General features: G+C 38.0%; 1 protein-coding gene across 1 annotated transcript in view; it reads left to right on the plus strand.

Moving 5' to 3' along the window:
- The window catches only part of RNF180 (ring finger protein 180), a 65,043-nt gene that overhangs the window by 39,701 nt on the left and 2,270 nt on the right, over positions 1-23,072 (plus strand). The window contains exons 5-6 of the mRNA XM_087815384.1: positions 10,132-10,357; positions 12,848-12,976. Coding sequence (XP_087671510.1) covers positions 10,132-10,357; positions 12,848-12,976 — 355 coding nt within the window. The remainder of the gene's footprint in view (positions 1-10,131; positions 10,358-12,847; positions 12,977-23,072) is intronic.

The raw sequence follows: 23,072 nt of genomic DNA on the forward strand, positions 1-23,072 counted from the left end.
TGAGCATCGACCTAGGATCCAGGAGATCACGGTTCGATTCTTGGCCAGGGCACATGCCCGGGTTGTGGGCTCGATCAATGACTCTCTCATCATTGATGTTTCTGTCCCTCTCTCTCTCCCTCTCCTTTCCTCTGTCTGAAATCAATAAAGATATATTTAAAAAAAAAAAAAAAAGTATGTAGTGGTATAGGCTTATTTAGTGCCTATTCTATAGGTGATATTTCTAATTTTATACTATTTTCCATTTACCCCCATTAGGATATGAAACAAATGGGATATAAAGAGATTAAAAACTTGCCCAATGTCGTACTATTGCTATACGGCAAGCTGTGATTCCAGACCAAATCTGTCCAGTTTCAAGGTCTGTGTCTCTTCCAGAGAAAGATGCAGGGCAACTTCCTCACAGTGCCGCTTAGGTGATTAAATGACACATGCCTCATGCATTAGAGGCTTTCAATAGTTACAGCTACTGTGGAAAGGAAAGTCAAATAGGAAACTGAGCAAGCCCTTGGGAGTTGAGAGGGGTGTAGAGTACCGGAAAGTGAGGGTGAAAGACAGGATGAGACCTGCTTGCTTTCATGTCACTTCTTACCCTTCCTGTTGCCCAGCTAACACCCAACAGCGTAAATTGCTGTTTCAAACTCTGCTTTCCACACATTGGTTCTGAATTTTATCACCTCCAGTGACTTTGAAGATTTTGGAAACAACTGATACACTAGACCCGAAGGCATGGAATTATTTCCAGGCTCTCTATTCTGTTCCTTTCATCTATGTGTCTGTTTTTATGCCACCACCGTGCTGTTTCGGTTACTGTGGCCTTGTGGTAGTTTGATACCAGGTGGCGTGGTTCCTCCAACTTTGTTCTCCTCTCTCAAGGTTGCTTTGGCAATTTGGGGTCTTTTGTGCTTCCATATAAGTTTCAGGAATACTTGTTCTAGATCTGTGAAAAATGTCATTGATATTTTGATAGGGGTTACATTGAATCTGTCGATTGCCTCGTGCGCCCATTGCCCAAAGCAAAGTCTCTTTCCATGCCCACTCATTCCCCCTTTGCCCACCTCCACCTTCCCCCACCCTACTTTTCCTCTGTCTGTCACCACGCTCTTGTCTGTATCTATGCGTGAATTTTCTCTTAAATATTAACATTTTGATCATTTGAAATATTGACTGTCTGTAAATGCTTCTATGCATCTTATGTTCAAAATCTTTACAACAACAAGTTCTTATTTTATCTCCAGGTCTGTATTCAGCTTTTCAAAATTTAACACTCTAGAACATTAAATAGTTTTTTAAAAATTATAGTATATGACTATATTAAATATTTTTCAGCCATATCCTATTGTTGAAAACTTAGATTGTTTCCAAAGTTTGGTTATTATATACTGGCATCCTTAAATCTAAGTCTTTGTGTTCTGAATATCACAGCTACTTTTCTTAATCTAAATTCTAGGAATGGAATTGTTCAGATGTTGGTTAAATACATAATACCAAACTGTATCCTAAAAAGATTGAACCGGTTTATCTTCTTACCAGCAATTTATGAACAGTCATTCTACTGCATGTTTCAGACTCCTGAATAGCCATGTACAGAGTTCTGCCTTGCTTGCCAAAAGACCACTCCAGGGTATTGTTGCTCCAGTTTAGACCTTGGGTCTGCTACTTATCTCCAGAGTTCCTAGAGCTAATATGTAGGCTCAGGTGCCAAAGCAGAATTATAATGATATCATCTCAGATAGGCATCAGCGAGAGACCAGTTTAATCATTAAAATAAAATTAAAAAACAGAAATAGCCAACTCTTATATCATGCTTACTATATGCCAGGTTCTGTTTTAAGCACTTTACATCAATTAGCACATATTAATCCTTGCCACAGCCCTTGGAAAGGTTTTACTGTTACTATGCCCCTTTATAGGTGAGGAAACTGATTCACAAAGAGATTAAGTTGCTTATTCAAGTTCAGAATTTGAGGCATATAACTCTAAAACCAATGCATTTGTGCTCGGGAAAGATGTAGTAATTCATTCATTGGCTTTTATTAAGCTAAATGATATTTATTTTAGTTAAAAACAGCCTTCCAAAGTCCTCATAACCTCTCCTTCTATGTTTGCATATATTTAAGTAGAATAATAATTTTGCACATACTATGCTCTAGCCTTTTTTTCTTAACAGTGTTCTGTAAATAATTTCCCATGTCATTAACTACAGATCTATATCAACATTTTATTGGCCACCTAGTATTTCATTTTAGGCCTGAAATAAAATGGATTAGTATAGTTTGTAGACATACCATAATTTTCTTAACTAGTCCCCTTCTTTGGTCACTTTGATAACAAACACACAGTCGTTGGCTGATATAACTTATTCTATACATACACCTTTAGTCTTGTCATTTCCTCAGGACAAATTCCTAGAAGCGACAACTGTTAGGTATGTGTTGCTTAACTTTACATCCTCGATTCTGTCTAGTTGTTACCCTGTCATTATCCCCTCAAAGACTGACAAGTCTTCTAGGTGGACATCCCAGTTTTTAGCCAGGAAGATTAACATCTCCTCAGTAAGAGACCTCTAAGTTCTTAATATTCAAATTAGTTTCTTTTTCCCCCAAACTCAAATATCAGTTGAAATTTTTATGAGTTGAAGGATTATAGTAGTGATTGGTGTTTTCTGGGTGTTTTGTATTTTTTGATTTTGGTTTTGAAAGAAAGGATTTGAGTATTATTTTTACTTATGTACTTATCTATCAACAGCATCCCAGGTGCAGGAACTTTGTAAACAGTATACTTTTAGTCTTGCTACTGAAAGTTAGGTTCATTGACAAGTACCATCAGCATCACAAGAGAACTTGTGTAATACGCTATCCTAGGTCCCATTCCACCAAACAAATCAGAACCTGCATTTTAGTAAGTTCCCAGGGGGTTCAGGTGCTGGTTACTGCCTGAGAGTCATTGCCTCAGGCTGTTTTCTTCCCAGCTCTTAGTCGTTATATATGGACAGCTCGCTGCTCCTGGTGGTAATTGCTTTTGCTGTATGTTGCACTTTCCTGTATGCTAGTAAACACTGCCCTATCTTTGAAAAAGCTTGCTACTTTTTGTGTGTCTAGCTCAAAACAAGGTGGTTGTCCTTTAAAGTATCGTTCCATAGTTGAGTTAGAAGCTGTTGTATTGATTTTGGCATTTTAGAGCAAGCTGAATTATTAATTTGGCTTCGTTTTTGCAGATAGAAACATTTTTAAATCAGAGATCTTGTGAAACCCAGTGCCCTTTGTCTTGAAGCGGTTGTCTTTCTCTTCAAGCTATGCTGGTGCTAATGAATTTTTTATAATAGGTATAAATAAGTAACTATCATCCTAAAAACAAGCATTATGTTTACTGGAATATGCTTATTTTGTAAATGCATTGTTTCAAAGAGAGCAAATGTGCATTTAAAATGAGAAACACAATAAAGGTTTTACTTGAAATTACAGTTATTTGCTGGATATAACAAAATATATCTTTAGATGTTACCTTTTCAAATGTCAGACAGAACTGCTAAAGCGCAGCTCATCCATCAAAACGTACAGGCACCCCTCTCTTTGAACGCAGGGACCAAATGGATTTGAACAGTTTTGGAGATGCACATTTTCTCCGTGTATTCTTGCTCCCCACTCTCTGAACTCAAACAGGCTGGAATAGCAAGTGACGCTTGTGTTCGCCTTCCTTCCACATTAACCAGCAGCGCCTTAAGTCCACCCAGGACTGTGATATACAGCAGCATGTCACAGTTAGCGTTCCGCAGAATGTTGGCCTGTGTTTCCATAGTGTCTTAAATACGGAAACACACTGTAAACTGGTTAAGGATGAGTGTCTTTTTTTGGACATTCAAAGTACATATCAGTATAATAAAGGCCCTGGATGAATTCTTTCTGAAAGAAATCTGTTAAATCTTGCTTAATCCAGCAGTTCTAGCACAACTATATGGCAAGGACCAGCAGGTCATGTGCCCTAATGATGAAGCATGTTGTGTTTATCATAGAGACTGTGAGAGCCTCAACCTGTATGAATCTCGGATCCCTCGTTTGTAAACTGGATTTTAGGATTAAATATGCTAACGAGCCAGAGTACCTGATACACAGTCACCAGTTTTTACCTTCCCAATGGAAACTTGATGACGGGGCTACGTCAGAACTTAGCCAGTGGTTATTCAGTGATTTACTATAACATTCTGCCCTGACACTCTGCCCTCTTTTTGATGGTGTCACTGATCACCTCACTCAGTCTGCTACAGCCACAGCCGTCTCCTCACTGCCTCTTGAGCACACCAAGCACTTCTCAGTTCTTCTGCCTAAAAGGATCTACCCACAAATACCCATGTGAGCTTCTCATTTCATGCACATCTCTAAATCAAATAGCATTCTTTTAGAGAGACCTTATTTGACTACCCTGTCTTGGTGGCCTGCCTATCCCACACATACATTCTCTATTTCCTTACGCTTTATTTTTCTTTATGGTACTTATTACCACCAAATATATATTTATTTTGTTGTTTTTCTATTCCCACTATACTGTAAGCTCCACACAAAAAAAGGTCTGTTTAGGTTTTGTTTACTGATATGCATATAGGAATTCAATAAGAATGAAATGAATGGATGACAATCATTATAGTAAATGCCCTCCCCGACCCAGAGCTAACATTGACCAAGGACATCCATGGGCAACTCACTCTCTTTCCTCCCATCTCAGAGACTGGCAGAACCACATTGGTGCCTTGTTTCTGGTATTGTATGGCTGTTCAAACAGAAATTGTTTACTTTATTTCTTTTGTTTAAATAGCAATAAAATATTTTATACCTTGGGACATCAGAAAACCTCTTGCATTTTATAGCATGCTTTTTGTAATATGTTATGTTACCAAAAGCATTTCAGAGAGTTTGAGCTGGAGGAAAATGAATTTATAAATGGACTTATTAAATAAAACTGGTTTTGTAACTACACAGTCATAAAGCAAGCCATAATAAGAGTACCGGATAGTCTCGTTAAGATTATCCATTCTTTTTAAAAAAAATAATTTATTTTGTATTTTAGTTTTTATTTGTTTGTTTAACAAACAAGCTGAGGACATGTCCATTTATTTTAGAAAAGATGGGAGAAAGAGAGAGAGAGAAACATCTACTGGCTGCCTCCCCTACGGCCCCACCAGGAATGAACCCTCAACTTAGGTATGTGCCCCAACTGGGAATTGAACCCAGTATATGGGGCAGTGCTCCAGTCAACTGAGCCACCTGGCCAGGGCTGTTGCTTTCAGTTTTTTACCCCACATATGAGGAAATCATATGGTTCTTGACTTTTTCTGATTTATTTCACTTAGCATGATATTCTCAAGATCCATCCATATCATCCCAAATGGCGGTATTTTCTTAACCTTGTCACTTTTGAGATTTTGGACTGGACAGTTTCATTGGGGTGGGGTGCTTCCTGTGCATTGTAGATGTTTAGCAGCATTTGTGGCCTCCACACACTAGATGCACAGGCACTAGTAGCCATTCACACGTTCCCATCTAGTCATGGCAGCAAGAATGTTTCAGGCACTGCCCAGTGTCCCCATTGGGCAAAATCGCCCGTTAAGAGCCACTGCCCTAGAATATTTTGCATCCGTTATTAAGGACAGAAAAGAATACAGGTTTGCAAAATGTTCGCAGTGGGAAAATATGCATACTATAATCTTATTTTTGTAAAAAAAAACAAATGCACACACATCAAAAAAAAATTTTTTTTTTAAAGCACTTTTTTTTTTAATATATCTTTATTGATTTTAGAGAGAGGAAAGGGGAAGGAGAGAGAGAGATAGAGACATCAATGATGAGAGAGTCATTGATCGGCTGCCTAGCCCGCAACCCGGGCATGTGCCCTGACCGGGAATCGAACCCTGATCGCCTGGATCCTAGGTCGATGCTCAACCGCTGAGCCACACCCGGCTGGGTGAAAAAAAATTTTAATAACATAAAATACAGTGAGTATCTTATCTGAGATAAAGTGTGATTTGGGGTTTTATTTCCTTTGTGTTTTTCTTGCATGTATTACTTTTTTAATCAGAACGATAACGTACTCTATGTCATATTCAGTCACTTACGTGGAAGATGCACTACTGGCCTAGTCATCTCTGGCTGCTATAACAAAAATAGCATAGGCGCATTAAACGACATCTATTTCTCACAGTCCTGGAGGCCGGGGAGGCCACGATCAAGGGGCCTGCAGATTCACTGTCTGGTGAGAGCTGCTTCCTGGTTCACAGATGGCCATCTCCTCACTGCATCCTCACGTGTTGGAAGGGGCAAGGGAGCTCTCTGGGCCATGTGGTAAGGGACAGGGCCACTAATCCCAGTCATGAGTTAACCTGCATGGCTTACGAACCTCCCAGAGGCCCACCTCCAAATACCATCACATTGGGGTAAGGATTCCAACATATGAATTTGGGGAGGACACTAACATTCAGTTCATAACGTATAATAATTTCTACTCATAGGAAAACATTTAAAATTTTAATTTAAAATATTATTCACAGCATTATTCCTGAAAGGCTTAAGTAAAATATGATATATGTGAACTGAATTTTTATTGCTGTCCATGGAACTGGAATAAAGCATGTGCCTAATATAATACAGATATTGCGTAACCATCAGTATAAGGATGGTTATAAACATGAAGTACTGTTTTGGAGAACTAGATTGTTCTACTTTCTGCTTGTTACGTTACTTATCAAAAAAGCTAGCTTATTCCCAGAGGGGAGGTTATAACTAGGACACCACACAGTGGATACAATAGAGTGAAGAGGACTTGAGTTCCTTTAGTCACATGTTGCTGACTGGCCTAAAGAGGCATAATGTGTCTCAGTTATTTCTATCTTCTTAGAACTTTGTTTAATTTTAAAATAATAAGCTATTAGCTGGCAATCTCAGCTGCCTTTTTTCTTCTCACAATGACACAAATGAAAGGGAGCTTCATACACATCTCAGGAACATCTCCAGACTTACACATACTTCCCAGCTCCCCGTCTACGACCCTGCCTTGTTCCCCCCAATCAAGAAAAAATCAGAATGCAGATAGATTTAGAGTATAGGGATAATAGAATGGATTAGAAATAAGGAATATAGAAACTAAATTATTTGCAAACATTGTTAACTTATTAAACATATTCTATAGATCATTTATTCAGCTGATATTGAGTGCGTTCTACATAGCAGGCAACGTATTCAGCACAGAGCTTACAGTCTCGTGGCAGTGGCACACATTAATCAAGTTCTCATACACAAATATGTAACATTCAAACTATGATAAATGCGGTAACAGAGAGGTACATGTTGCTGCGAGAGCATATAACTGGGGTACCTAGTTTAGGTTAGGGAGTCAGAGAAGGCTTTCCTGAAGTAGTGTCTTTGTCATTTTGGAGCTCAAAAGAGAGTCCAGGGCTGGAGTTTTAAATCTGAAAGTCATTTGTGTACAGGTGTCAGCCGAAGCTGTGGGCCCATCACCTAGGGAAATCATACAGACTGGGAAGAAAAGTAAGAAGGCCGTTTAGAAGGAAGCCTTGAGGGGTGCCAGCTTCTCAGGAGACAAAAGAAAGATGCGCTGGAGCAACAAGCAGGACAAAAAAGAAAATATTGTGCCATAAAAATCAAGAGATGTGACAAATATTTAAAGACATTTAAAAATGTTTTAGAAGAGAATGATCAGCAGTGTCAGATGCAACCAAGAGATCAAGAAAGATAAAAACCTAAATGTATCTATTGGATCTAGTAACAGCTAAAAACAAGTTGAAGAATATTTGCAGAAGTGATAACATTTGGAAAACAAGTGGAGCCAGTTTATTTGAGAAGTTTGGCTGTGGCAGAGGAGAGAAAGGGGGGATGGCAGCTAAAACAAAATGCAAGACTAAGGGAATTCTGTGTTTTTGTGTCTTTTTTTTTTTTAAATGTGAGAAGCCATTGGAGAAATTAAAAGTGTGGATCCAAGGAAGAATTTGAAAGAAATCGCGACTGGTGGAGGTTTTAGTAGAGTCGTATCAGAGAGCAGCCAGTGACATGGTCAGAAAAAAAACACTTGTTCCCACAGATTTGATGTTGGAGTTGGGAACTGCCTACCTAGAAGAGCACAATGCAATTTAATTATTAGAGAAGTAGATAGAGTATTATTTAAAAGATATTTTTAGGGAAGCCTTGGTTTTATCTCTGAGTTAGATGATTTTCTGAAATTCCCTTTATTCCTATCCTGTGCTTAGGAGGATTCATGGAAGCCCCTGCCTTGTCTCTCTAAGATAAGCTGAGAATCAAAGATTGTTTCTGTTAACAGTGTTTTCCAGTTCACTAAATCTGTCTTCTTTAACCTGGCTTTTCTATATTTACTATCTCTCTGTGGGTTCTTCTTCAGATTCACTTTTTGTTTTTATTGTATTTTTATTATCTCCTGTTCTTGCCATATGGACTGTATTCTTCTTTTAAATTCTCTTTTAACACACTTATTTTAAGATGTTTTATATATTTTTTAGTTATATGTAGTTCTTCAAAGTTCGTGAATTCTTCCTTTCATATATCTACTTCCAATTTTCATTGGCAGCTTGTTTTCTGGCATACTTAATAATTTTTGACTGTGAGTTTATCTTCAGTAGAAGTTGTATCTGTGTGAATCTCAAAGGCCCTGAATTTGGGGGAATTGGGGCCAGTTTTGTGTTTGATTTGCTGTGGTCTTATAGATTTCACTAGTTTGGGACTTATCTTAATGTCATTTTTTTCTATGCAGGGTTTCCGAGCTTCTTGGGAAGTGCTAATTCAGACCTCACACCCACACGTGCAACACATCTAACCCATAAAACATAACGAAAGTAAAAGTACCTACAAGTCTATAAGAAAACTCAGACAACCCAATTAAAAATAGGTGGATAAAGATTTAAATACATCCTTCATAAAAGAGAAATTACCAACAAGTGGCAGAAAGACACTGGCCGAGGGGAAGCCCAGTCATCTGGATAAAACCAATAATAGTGTAGCCAGGAGAAAGGTTTTTCTGTCTTTTCAAGGCTCTGTTGGCCTCATTTACATAACTTACACATTTCATGTAACTTACTAGTATTTATTAAACCCAAGGCCCACTCACGTGTTAATCATTAATCTCCATTTTTCACGATCACCCAAGTGTAGGTTCCCATTGTGCCCCAGTGGACTGAGTCCAGGCCTGGCCTGAGGAACTGTTTCTCAGGGTTCCAGGGAAAGCTCCAGGGCCTGCAGAGATGAATAGGGAGGAGGGGCTGGGGTGAAGGGAGGCGGTGGCCGGGGCTACCATTTATGGAACATTCACTACGTGCCAGTACAGTGCTAAACATTTTAAGTGGTTTACCTCATTTAATTCTTGCAACATCCTCACAGATGAGGAAATTGTGAGATTAATTAAGTAACAGGAATTCTGCTACCAGGCCTTGGGCTGTTAACCTCGGAGCTGCCTCTGTCATAACTGCCTCTTAACAGCGGCTTTCTCACTATCCCATATGGCCGGAGGGGGGGGACACACTTTCCCAGCCTCGCGGCTGATCCCAGAATCACCACAAGTTTCTTTGCCTTGTCTGCTTCCTGACCCACCTGACGCTTTGGCTTTTTCTTGGCTCTAAGGTCCAGGAGGGTGCAAAGCACAGACTAGAGAACGCTGCCTGCACAGTAGAAAGATGGGGAATGATATCCCCTTGTCCTCACTTCTCCTCATGCGTGGATGCCCATATAAGACTCGTGACCTTGTGACAGTCTCTTGCTGTGGTGGGAGTGGGATGGATGGGGAATCTGTCATCCTGGGACTGGTACACCTCACACTTACTGACTAGTGCTGGTTAAATAGAGATACAGGTACACTTAATGTGCTTAGGTGTATTTTAGCATTTAGCATTATATAAAAAGAATAATTCAGACTTCTGAGTTTTTTCATGTATGCTTTCAGTTTCTTCTCACTTTGCCAGGTAGTATTTCTGTCAGTTGGAGTATGTCACAGAAACAGATAATATGTGCTTTTCATAAACGTTTTCATTCATTTTAACAAAATATAAAGTCAGTCTCTCTTTATCAAGGAAACTAATCTCATACTGAACTAAGAAAAATTGGTTTTGCTTATGTTTTGCAGACTTTGACTAATGACATGAGTACAGATGATGAGAATGAATATGTAGAAGAAAAGGAAAGCTACATCTGTGCAGTGTGTCTGGATGTTTATTTCAACCCCTACATGTGTTACCCCTGCCACCACATCTTCTGTGAGCCCTGCTTACGGACCCTTGCCAAAGACAATCCTGCGAGCACTCCCTGCCCACTGTGTCGGACAATTATTTCCAGAGTCTTCTTCCAGACAGGTAACTTTCCCCCTTCATTAACATGATTGCCTGATTATTCTGACTACCTTTTTGTTCCAGGTCTAAAGGTATTTTATAAATTATTATGGGAAAGATATTTAAAACCATATATACTGTAACATAATTTGTTACTCTCCAGTTTATAAAACAAGCACTGTTTTATAAACTCGTAGAGCTGTGTTAAAATCATGGAGTCATAGGCAAGAAGAGGATCCTATCTCTGACCCCTTACTCTATGCTCAGGTCTTTTCTAAAACACTGTAAGTAGTTGCTCTTCAGTCTTTACTTGGACTCCTGCAGTGTCAAGGACATTCCACTGAAATCTGAAGCAGCCTGTTCGTTGTCTCTCCCTCCTGTCTGCCTTCCGCTGCTGCTCGTTCTTTGGCTCTTGTTATTTTGTCCAGAGTCTCAGACAGTACACCTCAGAGAAATATCTCCCCCCACACCCCAAATCTCCTCAACCTTCTTATTGCTCTTTAGGTTTTTCTTCTTGAATGAGAAGAAGGTAAAATTGGAGCCAGGCTTTGTTTATCTGATTATCATGCAAAGATGGAGTATAACACGGTATTTAAAACATATTAATGGAGAGAGAAAAAGCTCATGAATGTGGGACATAGAGAACTGCTGGAAAAAAGGGGAAGAATGGTGGAGGTGAGCAGAGCTAGTATGTACTGAGTGCACGGCCATGTGCTCAGTGTTAAAGGGAAAAATTTCCACCTCCACGCTCTCGCCTCAACCACAGAGGATTTAATGGGGATCCAAGTACATGCTTTATTAATAGTAAACTGAAGAAAACATATGGCACATTTTCCTCCCCTAAAAGAAAATCCAAGGACTCACCCGTGAGGGAGAGTCAGATTATGAAGCTAAGCTCTGAGTACCCTAACAACCCCCCGCATGGAGACTCGCAAGCCCCGTGTAAGGCCCAGTGATCAAATAATGAGAAAGGAAAGAGACGCCTCTTGGATCTGCCCAGTGCATGCAGACTGGAGCACAGAATCGCTGAACAGAGCTTAGACAGACATGGAGACAGAGACAAAAGGACGTGTGAAGCATAGTGACTGTACCCAGTAGAGAAGTATGGTTAGGAACACCCCGCTCATCAGTCTCTCCAGGCAGGCTGCTCCCCGTTTCGTTGGGAAGGACAAGGAAGGGATGGAGAGAGCGAAGGAAGCAGCTCCACAAGAGGGCAGGAGCTGACGGGAGTTCCTCATTTCTGGTTTATGTTGAAGTGGGAGAAAGGGATTCTTTCCTAATACTGGGTCCCTTGCTGGGTTCTTTGGCGTGAAAAAAGTAGAGGCCCTGTGGCACCTCTTTCTCAACATTATCTCTGGCTATCTATGCAAGGAAGCATTTACTAGAAGCCTGTCTTAATAGGAGGCATCTAGACTATGTACACAGTGATTTAGACAGATGTTGTCCCTGCCTCCCATGATCTAATTTAACACTGATAGATATTTTAAAATTGTTTTCCTTAACATCGTGAAGCAGTAATGACTCAAGCCTCTCTTGATTCATTTATCAAAACAACAATGCAATATTTTCCTTAATTTTCAAAATCGGTTCTTCTAAAATAAATCATATTGGGAATACATATTCTGCTGGAATAAACTTGTGTACGGTAATTTAAAGTATGTACTGTAATTTAATTTAGAAGCTGACAATAATAATGAGACTGTACTTCTTAAATATTTATACCCTACCTCAAAATGATTTGAGATGTTTTTAAAGATATAGTCAACAGAATAGCAGGACAAGGGAATTTATTAATTGAAATGGAATATAAAGACCAGGTGAGGGTGGATGGGCTGATAAATAAGCCTTATAGCCTACATTGTAACTATAATCAAATAAACTATTTGGTTTTAAATATTCTGGCTGCCTAAGGAAAAATAAAAGTAAGTACACAGTTAAATGGTTTTCATGATTCATGGAAAGAAACATAGCACTTCCTAAAGGTAAGCAAAAGTTTTTCTGGCACTTTAAAAGGAGTTTTCACATGATTTCTCCTCTAAGGTGTATTAGAAAGCCCATTACTGCACTTGCTCTGAGGATTTCTAAGGACATTGCCTGCTCAGTATCCTCAGGCTTTGCATCTGCAGATTCAGCCAGCCCTGATCACTCCTGGGCCTCACGTGGTTGTACTCTAGCCGTTCTGTCGCTGCCCCGAACACATCATTCCCCCTATTCTGTGTGCTGTATATTCCCACCCTTTAGTCTGCAGCCTTGAGAGCAGGAACTGTATGTCTCACTCACTGTCGCGTCTGGCACAGCTCACGTGTCCTGTGTATAGGTAAATCATAGTTGCCTCAAATGTGAATTTGGGAGAATTACATTTGGTTCAATTTAAAGGAAAATCAACTCTACTTTTGTTTTCACTGTCTTAAAGAGACCTGAATATATTGCCAAAATACTACAATTGTTTTTATGTTCTTGCCATTTTACTCACATTAATGTTTAAAAATACTATTTTCGTTTGCTTTGTCCTAGAGCTGAACAATGCCACAAAAACATTCTTCACTAAAGAATATTTGAAAATAAAGCAGAGCTTTCAGAAGTCCAGCTCTGCAAAGTGGCCCCTACCGAGCTGCAAAAAGAAAGCTTTCCATCTGTTTGGAGGTAAGGTAATTTATTCAAAAAGGAAAAAAAGTCTGCTGACTTTCTCCAAGCTCTCTTTTTAAAGCTATTTCCTTCCTGCCTTAGAAATGTTAGCAGAAATATATTTCTGAATTGATCTGTTTTAAGGAAGGATTTTGCTGAAAGCTACAGGCGTACAATGAAGAAAATGGAGACTGTGCAACAAGAGCAATATTTGGGAGAAACTCGGGATTAAGTTTGCTTTGCCTTGCTGTCAGTAATGTTTAACGTGTAGATAATGAAATGCATCTCCAAAGTAACAGGTTTGTCTATTTAGTTGTAGTATTTTTACAGTTGTCCCACAAGATGAGAACAAGTAGGAAGTGAGTGGCAGAGCCGTGGTGTAGAGAGTCACAGAGGCATACAGAGGACTGGGAATGCCAACTTCTGTGTTCAGGTCTCACTAGCTGCGTGACCTCAGGGATGTCATCAAAACCCCTTCTTTCGTTTCTGTCTTCTGATCTGTAAAACGGGAATAATTATATCTGCCTTGCCTAATTAATAGAGTTGTTTTAAGGATCAAATAAACTAATGGGAAAGTATTGTAAAGTATAACTAAATATACTATATAGACAGATGTAAGGAATTATCAAAATCAGGGCAAGGCAACCTCTAATACCTTTTGCACCTTTGGACTTTGCTACTGTATAATGATGCTCATACCATTTGGACATAGAATGTAATTTCACCTTAGAGAAAGCCTTGGTATGTCAGAGCATGAACTACTGTGCAGTTCTAGTAATTTGCCCCTTGAGATACCGCGGGGTCTGGTTGGAAAGGTTTAGATCTGAGATACAGGGAACTGTGATCTTCAGGGAATTGGGGACTTCTATAAAGAAGATGGATAGTATCAGCGCAGCAAGGACACAGACCAAAAGGAGAAAGAAACAGCCGCATGCTTGAGGTAAAGAAATAAACTGATTTACAAGATCCCTGAGGTTTAAAGGCAGTAGTTTAAGGACAAATAAAACTTTATACAGTAGTTTGAATGAAGAAGTAGTTTAAGGACATTATATAAGCACGTATTTTTTAAAAGAGACAGTTTTATGTCTTTCAGTCTGATATGTATTCTTTTTCCCCTTTTTTCTTGGTATACTTTCTAAGCTAGGATTTCTGTTTGATTTTTAATAGAAACAGTGATAGCAGCATCCCTGATTTGAAAAGGAATACTTTTAATATTTATCATTTTCTAGAACTGTTGCTGTGTTTTTGTAGATACCCTTAATCAGGTTTTAAGAAAGCTCTATTTGTTCCCAGTTTGCTAATAGTTTTTTCTTGAGTGAATTTTTAATTTTGTGAACATTTTCCAGCATTTCTTGAAATGATCGTAGTGGTTTCCCTTCATGATTGTGATCTGTTTTCTAATATTACAGCGCTGCTGTATTTCTGGGATAAGCTCAACTTGATCATTTCTGTGACTGCTGGATTTGGTTTGCCAGTATTTTGTTTGGAGATTTTTACATCTGTATTTATTAGTACAGATTTATTCCGTGTTAGTACTGTATTTATTCCATGTTTTTTTCACATTCTGCTTTCTCAACATCTTCTTGAGTCAGTTTTTATAACTTATCTTTTTGCTAGGAATTTGTTCATTTTTTCTGTTTTAAAATTTGTTGATAAAAAGTTTTTTATATCTTTTAACCTCTCCTGTATTTATAGTCTCTGTATTCTGAATATTATTCACTCATGCCCTGTTTTTTCCCTGATCTTGCTAGACATTTGTCAGTTTTATTATTCTTTTTAAATAACCAGTTTTTGAAATAACTCTGTTGTATCTTTTTCTCTGTTTCATAATTCCTGCTCTTCATTAAATCCTTATTACTATTCTTGTTGGATTTATTCTGTCCCTTTTATACGATATTAAGGTGGCTTTCTAGAACATTAATTTTCATCTTTTTAACTTTTTAAAAGACTATTATTTAAAGCCATATATTTTCCTCTCAGTAATCTGATATATTACATGCAGTATTTTTGTTATTCTTCATTTCTAATTATTTTGCATAAGAAATTAGCTACATTTAATTAGATATTGATTGAATCATCCTCATTAAAAATAAAAAGGTACAAAATCGGGATTGTACTCCGTAGTTATAAAGCATGACTCCAGATACCACGCCATCCACGCCATGGTAATTGTTTCCCTAAGCGAGCTTCTTTTCAGCTGAGGTTTCTAAGGTTGGTGGAAGGAAGTAGGTGGGCAGGGGGATCTTATAGGAAAGAATAGACATCCCCATATATGCCTTTGGCTCCACACAATTAGCATTCTTTCTATAAAACCAGAACATTCTGACATGGTTTTAGATTTTCTAGCCAAGGAAGCTCATGTAAACTCTTCTCGAATCCATCCAGCCATTGAACTAGCTCACACTTATGTCAAATAGACCCATTTCTTCTCACCTACCAAGTAGTCTCTTGAAAATAGAGTAAGCAGACATGTTTTAATTTTTTTCTTCTTAAAAATACATATGTATGTACTTATACATACAATGGGTAGTGTGAAAAGGAATAGGAATGTTCTAGGTAAATGTGAGCTGGCACTTTACATCTCTTCTCAGGTGCTAGTGCACTGACAGCTCTGTTGGTCTCAGCTCTTTCCTCTGAAATATTTAACGTTTCCAGGCATTGCATCTCAGTTATCGGTATCATTGATGTATTTCCAGCCATGTTAGCTGGTTCCCTAAAAATCTTACATAAGTATATAAATGTAAGAATATAATATTAACATGTTCATATATATATATATAAATATATATATATAAAGCGTTCAAGCTAGCAGATTTTACTAAGATCTTTTTGCCAAAAAAATAGTTCCATGCTGTTGAATTCTTTTCTAAATATACTCAAGTCAAAGAAATGGGAGGAAAAAAGTCATGATTTAATATTCCATGCACTAAAACATTCAGCTAAAATGCCGACATCTGAGATATATTTACGACAAATCCATCCATTTCTTGTAAAAGCCTGGGGAATTGTTCTATTTGATCATTAATTTGCCTGAAGGTGTTAGATTGATTCTGCAAGTTTAAACGTGCTCAGTATAAATGAAGGAATGTCCTCATGGAAAAGAATAGAAAACAAAACAGCATATGCTCAAACAGCAGGAGTTTGAGTATAACCCGGAAATCTGCCTTCCCAGAAAGTTCGAGGTAAGTCAGATTTTCAAATGTGCCCTAGACTTGGTGTGCTGCACGTTAGCAGGAGGTGCACTAACCTTTACACTTCTTTTGAAACGAGCAGTTGTGTTCACAGATAATTTTTTAAAAGGGTCTTTTCCTTTCTATTTGTTTTCCAGTAGCAGAATCAGGCCCTGTTTTTGCTATAGGGTTTACTTATGAGTTTTACATTTATTTCAGAAATCAACCCAGTAATAAGCCCTGTGTTATCATAAACTACGTTAAAAACAAGAGACACATGCAAGTCCACCAAAATGTAAAATCATAGATTCTAAAGAGTTAGAAAGAATATATAATGTCACGTTTCCAACCAATACAAGAACAGCCTGAACAATCATATTCAGAGATAGATTTCTGGACTCTGCTTATACATGCAAATGACAGGGAGCTCACCACCTGACAAAGTCAGCGTGTCCATTTCAACAACTCTATCAGACAAATTTTTATGTTGAGTGAGCTCTATCTTCTGTTTCCTTTTCTTGATTCATGTCTGTTTTAATCTTCCTACACATTGACTGACTGTTCTTTAAATACATGAAGACACATTTGATGTTCTCTACAAATCTTTATTCCACACTCTGAATAGCCCACATTCCTTCAGCTGTTCCTCATAGAGCCTGGTTTCTATCTGGGCCCTGGCTCTCTGTGTCAGAGAGCCTGACAGGACTGGAATAGTTCCATTTCTTTTCACCCATGTTAGTCTGGTGTTGGGTCACTGAATCCATGGTCTCTAAGGCTACATAGTTCAGTCGAGCAATGGACTCAATCAAAACACTTTTGCTTTTATATTAAGTTCATGATCCAAATGAATTATTATACAAATTGTGTATTTTGTTCAAATATCACCATTTCATAACTTATTTTTTAAATTACCATCAGTTTCATTCTCTCTCTCTCTTTCCCTCTTTCCTTCCCCTCCCCCTTTTCTCTCACACATACAGAAACCATTTTCATCCCTGTCATTGTTTCTTATGTGTAGAAGTTGCTTTTTAATTCCATATGAAATTGGATGTTGGTAAGAAATGCTAATAAAAATATTTTTATTAATGTATAGCTGACATACAATATTGGTTTCATTTGTACAACATAACGATTCTACATTTATATACTTTAAAATGTGATCACAGTAAGTCCAGTCACTGTACAAAGTTATTATTGACTATACTGTACATTATATCCCCATGACGTACTCATTTTATAATTGGAAGTCTGTACCTCTTATTCCCCTTGACCCTTTTCACCCATCCCCTCACCTTCCTCTTCTGTGGCAGCCATCAGTTTGTTTTCTGTGTCTATGAATCTGTTTTAGTTCATTTGTTTTGTTAGGTTCCACATACAAATGAAATCATATGGCATTTGTCTTTCTCTGTTTGACTTATTTCACTTAGCATAAGGCCATCTGGGTCCACTTGTGTTGCTGCAAATAGCAAGATTTCATTCTTTTTTAAAGCTGAATAATATTCCACTGTATACTTATACCACATCTTCCTTATCTGTTCATCTGTTGATGGACACCTAGGTTATTTCCAAAATTGGCTATTGTAAACAATGCTGCAAAGAATGTAGGGGAACATATCTTTTCCAATTAGTGTTTTCATTTTCTTCAGATAAATACCCAGAAGTGGAATTGCTAGCTTTCTGGTAATTGTATTTTTAATTTTTTGAGGAACCTCCATACTGTTTTCCACAGTGGCCGCACCAACTTACAATCCCACCACCAGAGTACCAGCGTACCAGCGTTTCCATTTCTCCACATCCTCGCCAGCACTTAATGGTTGACGTTCTGATAATAGCTTTTCTGACAGGCGTGAGGTGATGTCTCATTGTGGTTTTGATTTGCATTTTTCCAATGATAGTGACATTGAGCATCTTTTCATGCGTCTCTTGTCCATCTGTATGGCTTCTTTCAAGAAATGCCTATTCAGGTCCTACGCTCATTTTAATTAGGGTTGTTGTGGGTTTTCTTAATGATTTTAGAGGGAGGGAGAGAGAGAAACATTGAAAGGTTGCCTCCCATGCACACCCTGACCGGGAATTGAACCCAAACCTGGGTATGTGCCCTGATCAGGAATCAAACCGGAGACTTTTCGGTGTATGGTACTATGCTCCAACTAACGGAGCCACACCAGCCAGGGCTCAGCAGTTTCTTAATGAAATTTTCCTAAACGTTCAGATATACGTTCAGATACAAATGATTGAAAACTAGAATTTCTCTTTAAAGTCTGTGTCATTTCCAACCAAAAACACTTATAACACCGTCATGACAGATGCAAAAAGGAACAAATTATAAACAATTTGCTTTCCCTCATATTAGTTAAAGACTGGATAATTATCCACCATTACTCATATTATTGGCCAAAAGCCATCCTGTTCATAAGCCATTATAGTAAATGTGCAGAAATCATATAAATTTATTTTACTCAAAAAAAATCCCAAAGTTATGGAAGGAAATTTTGTTTACAGAGCATAATTATATGTAATTTCACATTTAAAATATTTTTCAAAATAACAAAATAAGCGGCCTCTAGGGAAATTACAGTTTGCATCATTTAGTACTTAGGGAAAGTAAAGCATAAACTCAAATTCATTTCAATCAAGTGAGCATTTAGTTCAATGATATTTATAAAGAAGTAAAACATTTGTAAAAGAAATAAAAGACCATCAGCATTCATAATCTTAATCCAGAATTTCAGGGGTTAGTTGAGCTACCAAATAAGACGATGGTTATGAAACAGAACTTCACATATCACCTTGGAAAGCTTCATGGTCCTCAACTAACTTCGACCAAAAAAAGTTTTTTTCATGAGGGAAGAGAAGAGCTAAGGTTTTGTTTAGCTTTGTGAAGCAAAACTGTTATGACTACATAACAGAATAGAATTGTGGACTCTGAATGTAAGGTACCTTGAAAGCACGTTAAAGGTGGTTATCAAGGTTGTCTCGAGACTAAAAGAAATTCCGCTGCCTTTTTTGGGGGGACATGAGCAGTATGCTCATGATCTGAAGGTAGGCTTGACAGTTCCAGGCCCTTTTTGCCACCAGCGGGAGCCACTGCCATGATTTACCATCCCACAGCTGTACCCCCATCCTTTATTTTTACAGTATACATGAAGTACATTTATTTATTATTTAACTCTGGGATACATGGATGGTTCAACATATGCAAATCATTCAGTGTGATAAATCACAATAGTAGACTGAGAATGATATCTCAGTGACTCAGGAAAAGCACTTGTCAATATTCAGTATTTGTTCATGATAAAAACTGTCAACAATGCAGATCTTAAAGAAACATGCCAACCTAACGAAAGCCTTATATGACAAGTCAACAGTTGATAATACAAGGTGGGGCAAAAGTCGGTTTACAGTTATGAGTACGCAAAACACAGATTTTATTGTATTATTATTTATTAATGATTGTATTATTTTCCCTACAAGCAAGTGTAAACCGACTTTTGCCCCATTCTGTGTCCTCAATGGTGAAAGCCTTTCCTCTAAGATCAGGAACGAGATGAGGGTGGCCACTTGCCACTTCCACTCAGCATGTATTGGAAGCCATAACCAGAGCAGTTAGGTGTGAGAGAGAAATGGGAGGCATCCAAATGGGAAGGGAAGACTCAAAATTGCCTCCATTTGTTTGAACTGATCAATACAGTGAAGTTGGGAGGCACAAACTATGCAAAAATCAGTAGTGTTTCTATAACAAGTTTTCTGAAAACACAGAGATAACAGATGCTGGTGAGGCTGTGGATACAAGAAAACCTATGTGTACTTTTGGTGGGAATGTACACTGGTGGCCACTATGGAAAACAGGAAGGAGCTCCCTCAAGAAATTAATAGAGCTACCATATGATCCAGCAACCCTGCTCCTGGGTATACATATCCAAAGGAAACAAAAATCATTATCTTGAAGAGATAACTGTTTCCATGTTGTTTGCAGCATTATTTACAATAGCCAAGGTACGGAAGCAACCTAAGTGTCCATTGATGGATAAACGGAACCCTCGTACATGGCTGGTTGGAATGTAAAATGATGCATCCCACTGTGAAAACAGTTTATAGTTTCCTCAAAAAGCTAAACAGACAATCATCATACGATTCAACAGGTGTGCTCCTGGGTATATACCCAAAATAATTAAAAACTGGGACTGAAGCAGGCACTCGCGTGCTGATGCTTTTTGCTGAACTATTCTTGTAGCCAAAAGGTGGGAAGCCCAAGGATCTGTAAGCAAATTAATGGGTAAACAAAATGTGGTGCACACATCAGTGGGGACATTCAGCCATAAAAAGGAGTGAAGTTCTAATGCATGCAGCAAAATCTCTGAACCTTGAAAACATTAAGTGAAATAAGCCAGACACAGAAGGATGGATATTGTATGATCCCACTTACATGAGATATCTAAGAGGCAAATTCAGAGAGACAGGGGAGATCAGAGGTTACCGGAGACTGGAGAGAGTAGGGAGCGAGAGAGATTAGGGAACGGGGCCATTATTCCTTAATGGCTGCAGTTTCTCTTTGTGGTAATGGAAACATTTTTTAAAAATAGATAGTGGTGATGGTGGCTCAACTTTGTGAATGTAATTAATGCTACTTGAACTGTATACCAAAAAAATGGTTAAAATGGCAAATTTTGTTATATAACATTTTACTACAATAAAAATATATTTTTTAAATGACTTGTTACTTTTCTATCTGGTTACAGAAACAAAACATTTAAAAATTTTATAATTTGGCCTGATAACTTTATAAGCTATATTGAAAATTAAGCAAGTGCTACAGAATTATAAATAATCTGCAACATATTTTAATTTATTCAATATAAAAATTTAATTTTGCAGACTTAATACACTTGACTGCAATCGTGAAGCTATAGGAGATAAAGATGAAATTTAAAATCCATTTTGCATTGTTTTCGAGTATATTAACAGAGTAACTCTGTACTTACTTGTGACTGTAAAAATATTCCTCCACCTCTGCTAAGACCTACTTATATCAATCAACTTTTGACACAATAAAAGTCTTATGTAATATGAAGAATACAGAGTAGTGAAGCACCGCATTTCACCCTTTGCCCCGTTACCTGAAGGACAGGACATACGTCCTTTTCAGTACTGATTTCAGGGCTCTGAATTAAGCTCTAAAGAATCTTTTTTCCATAAGAACTATAAAATGTATCTCAAATATATTCATAATAATACTCTGTTCCTACTGCAAATGCATTCAAGAGGCTTGATTTGGGAAGTCTTACATAATATGCTAATTATTTAGTGTATTCTCTTAAGTACATCCTTTAATATATAGGCTCTCATTCACCCATTCAACAAACGAGTATTGAATGCCCACTATAAATACTGTGCAAGTTGCTATAATTGCAAAAATGATGATTATCCAGCTTACCTATGAAAGCTTATTGCCTAGGTCGTCCTGAGTCACCATCGCCTTCTGGTGTCCAGAGCAGGAAATTCTACAGTGCACTGTCTTCCCCCACTGCATTCTCTCTCCTGCCTTCCACCTAAAAAGGAAATTAGCACTCATGAGGAAAGCTTTAGAGTAAAAGGGGCACTACAGGTAATGACACCAGGACAGCACGACCAGCGGACTCCCAGGAAACCAGCATGAACGATCCCCCTCCTCACACTGCTACTGCTGCTGTGCCACGTCTGCTCTCGGCGCTACTGTTTCCTACAGCTGTGCATCAACACCGTTACCCTGTGACACAAAAAACTGGAACTTTAGAACAGGAAGAATCGAAGGGTTATAAAAAATCTTTGGGGATAGCTAAATCACATACTTTCCAATGTAAAAGTAACAGTAATCATTTCCAATAGCACTGTTACCAGTTCTCCAGCCTAAATTTGCGAAGTTTTTAGGTATATAAACTACTTTGGGAATATTTGTGTTTATGCGTTAGGATAATTTTTGAATGTGAGAAAAACTCTTCTCGATCCCTCTCATCTCTTATTCAAACAGGGGGCCCCTTTCCTCTTAAAATAGTGACTATAGTTTAGAGAATAGTGGTTAGATAGCTTTCAAAAGCTGTTGGGATTGAAATCCCCTAATTATGCTCTCCAAAACAATGCCCACAGGTTGCATGCAAGGCAATCCATTGGTGTGTGGGAAGATAACATTAAAATTTATACTATATTTGCTTACACAGAAGAACAAGTAAGCTTTATTAGTATTTAGTGAGGCCTTACACTGGCATTCTTACATGTTACGGTATGTAATGTTAGCTGAGGAAAACTGCAGGTATGACAACACAGAAGGGCTGACTTCATTCACTTTTTCTGTGTGTTGCAATATATTGAAGTTTACATATGCCCAGTTAAATTGATTTTAGGTTATATTATCTACTTTTAGCTGAACTACCAGTACAGAGTGGACAGGAGACTTAATTAAACAGAACCCTATAAAGAAATCAGATTGACGATAATACTGAGAAAGCAAACAAAAAATAGAGGAGCTGACACCTCATCCTATTGTTAATTCAGTCACCGGTGGAGGAAATTGAAGAAATAAATGGAAACTGTTCCATGTTCATTCACTGGAAGAATTAATATTGTCAAAATGTCCATACTACTCACAGCAATATAAAGATTCAGTGCAATCCCTATCAAAATACCAATGACAATTTTCACAGAAATAGAAAAAAATCATAAAATTTGTATGAACCGCAATCATAAAATTTGGGGAACCACAAAGACCCCAAACAGCCAGAGCGATCTCAAGAACAACGAAGTTCAAGGTATCATAGTTCCTGATTTCAAATTATATTGCAAAACTCTCATCAAAACAGTGTAGTACTGGCATAAAAGCAGACACACAGACCGATGGAAACGGCAGGCAGCCCAGAAATAGCCCACTCAGGTACGTTCACTAACTTTTAATTAGGGTGCCAAGAATACAG

The sequence above is a fragment of the Miniopterus natalensis genome, chromosome 3, assembly GCF_054644295.1.
Source record: "Miniopterus natalensis isolate mMinNat1 chromosome 3, mMinNat1.hap1, whole genome shotgun sequence".
Taxonomy (NCBI): Eukaryota; Metazoa; Chordata; class Mammalia; order Chiroptera; family Miniopteridae; genus Miniopterus; species Miniopterus natalensis.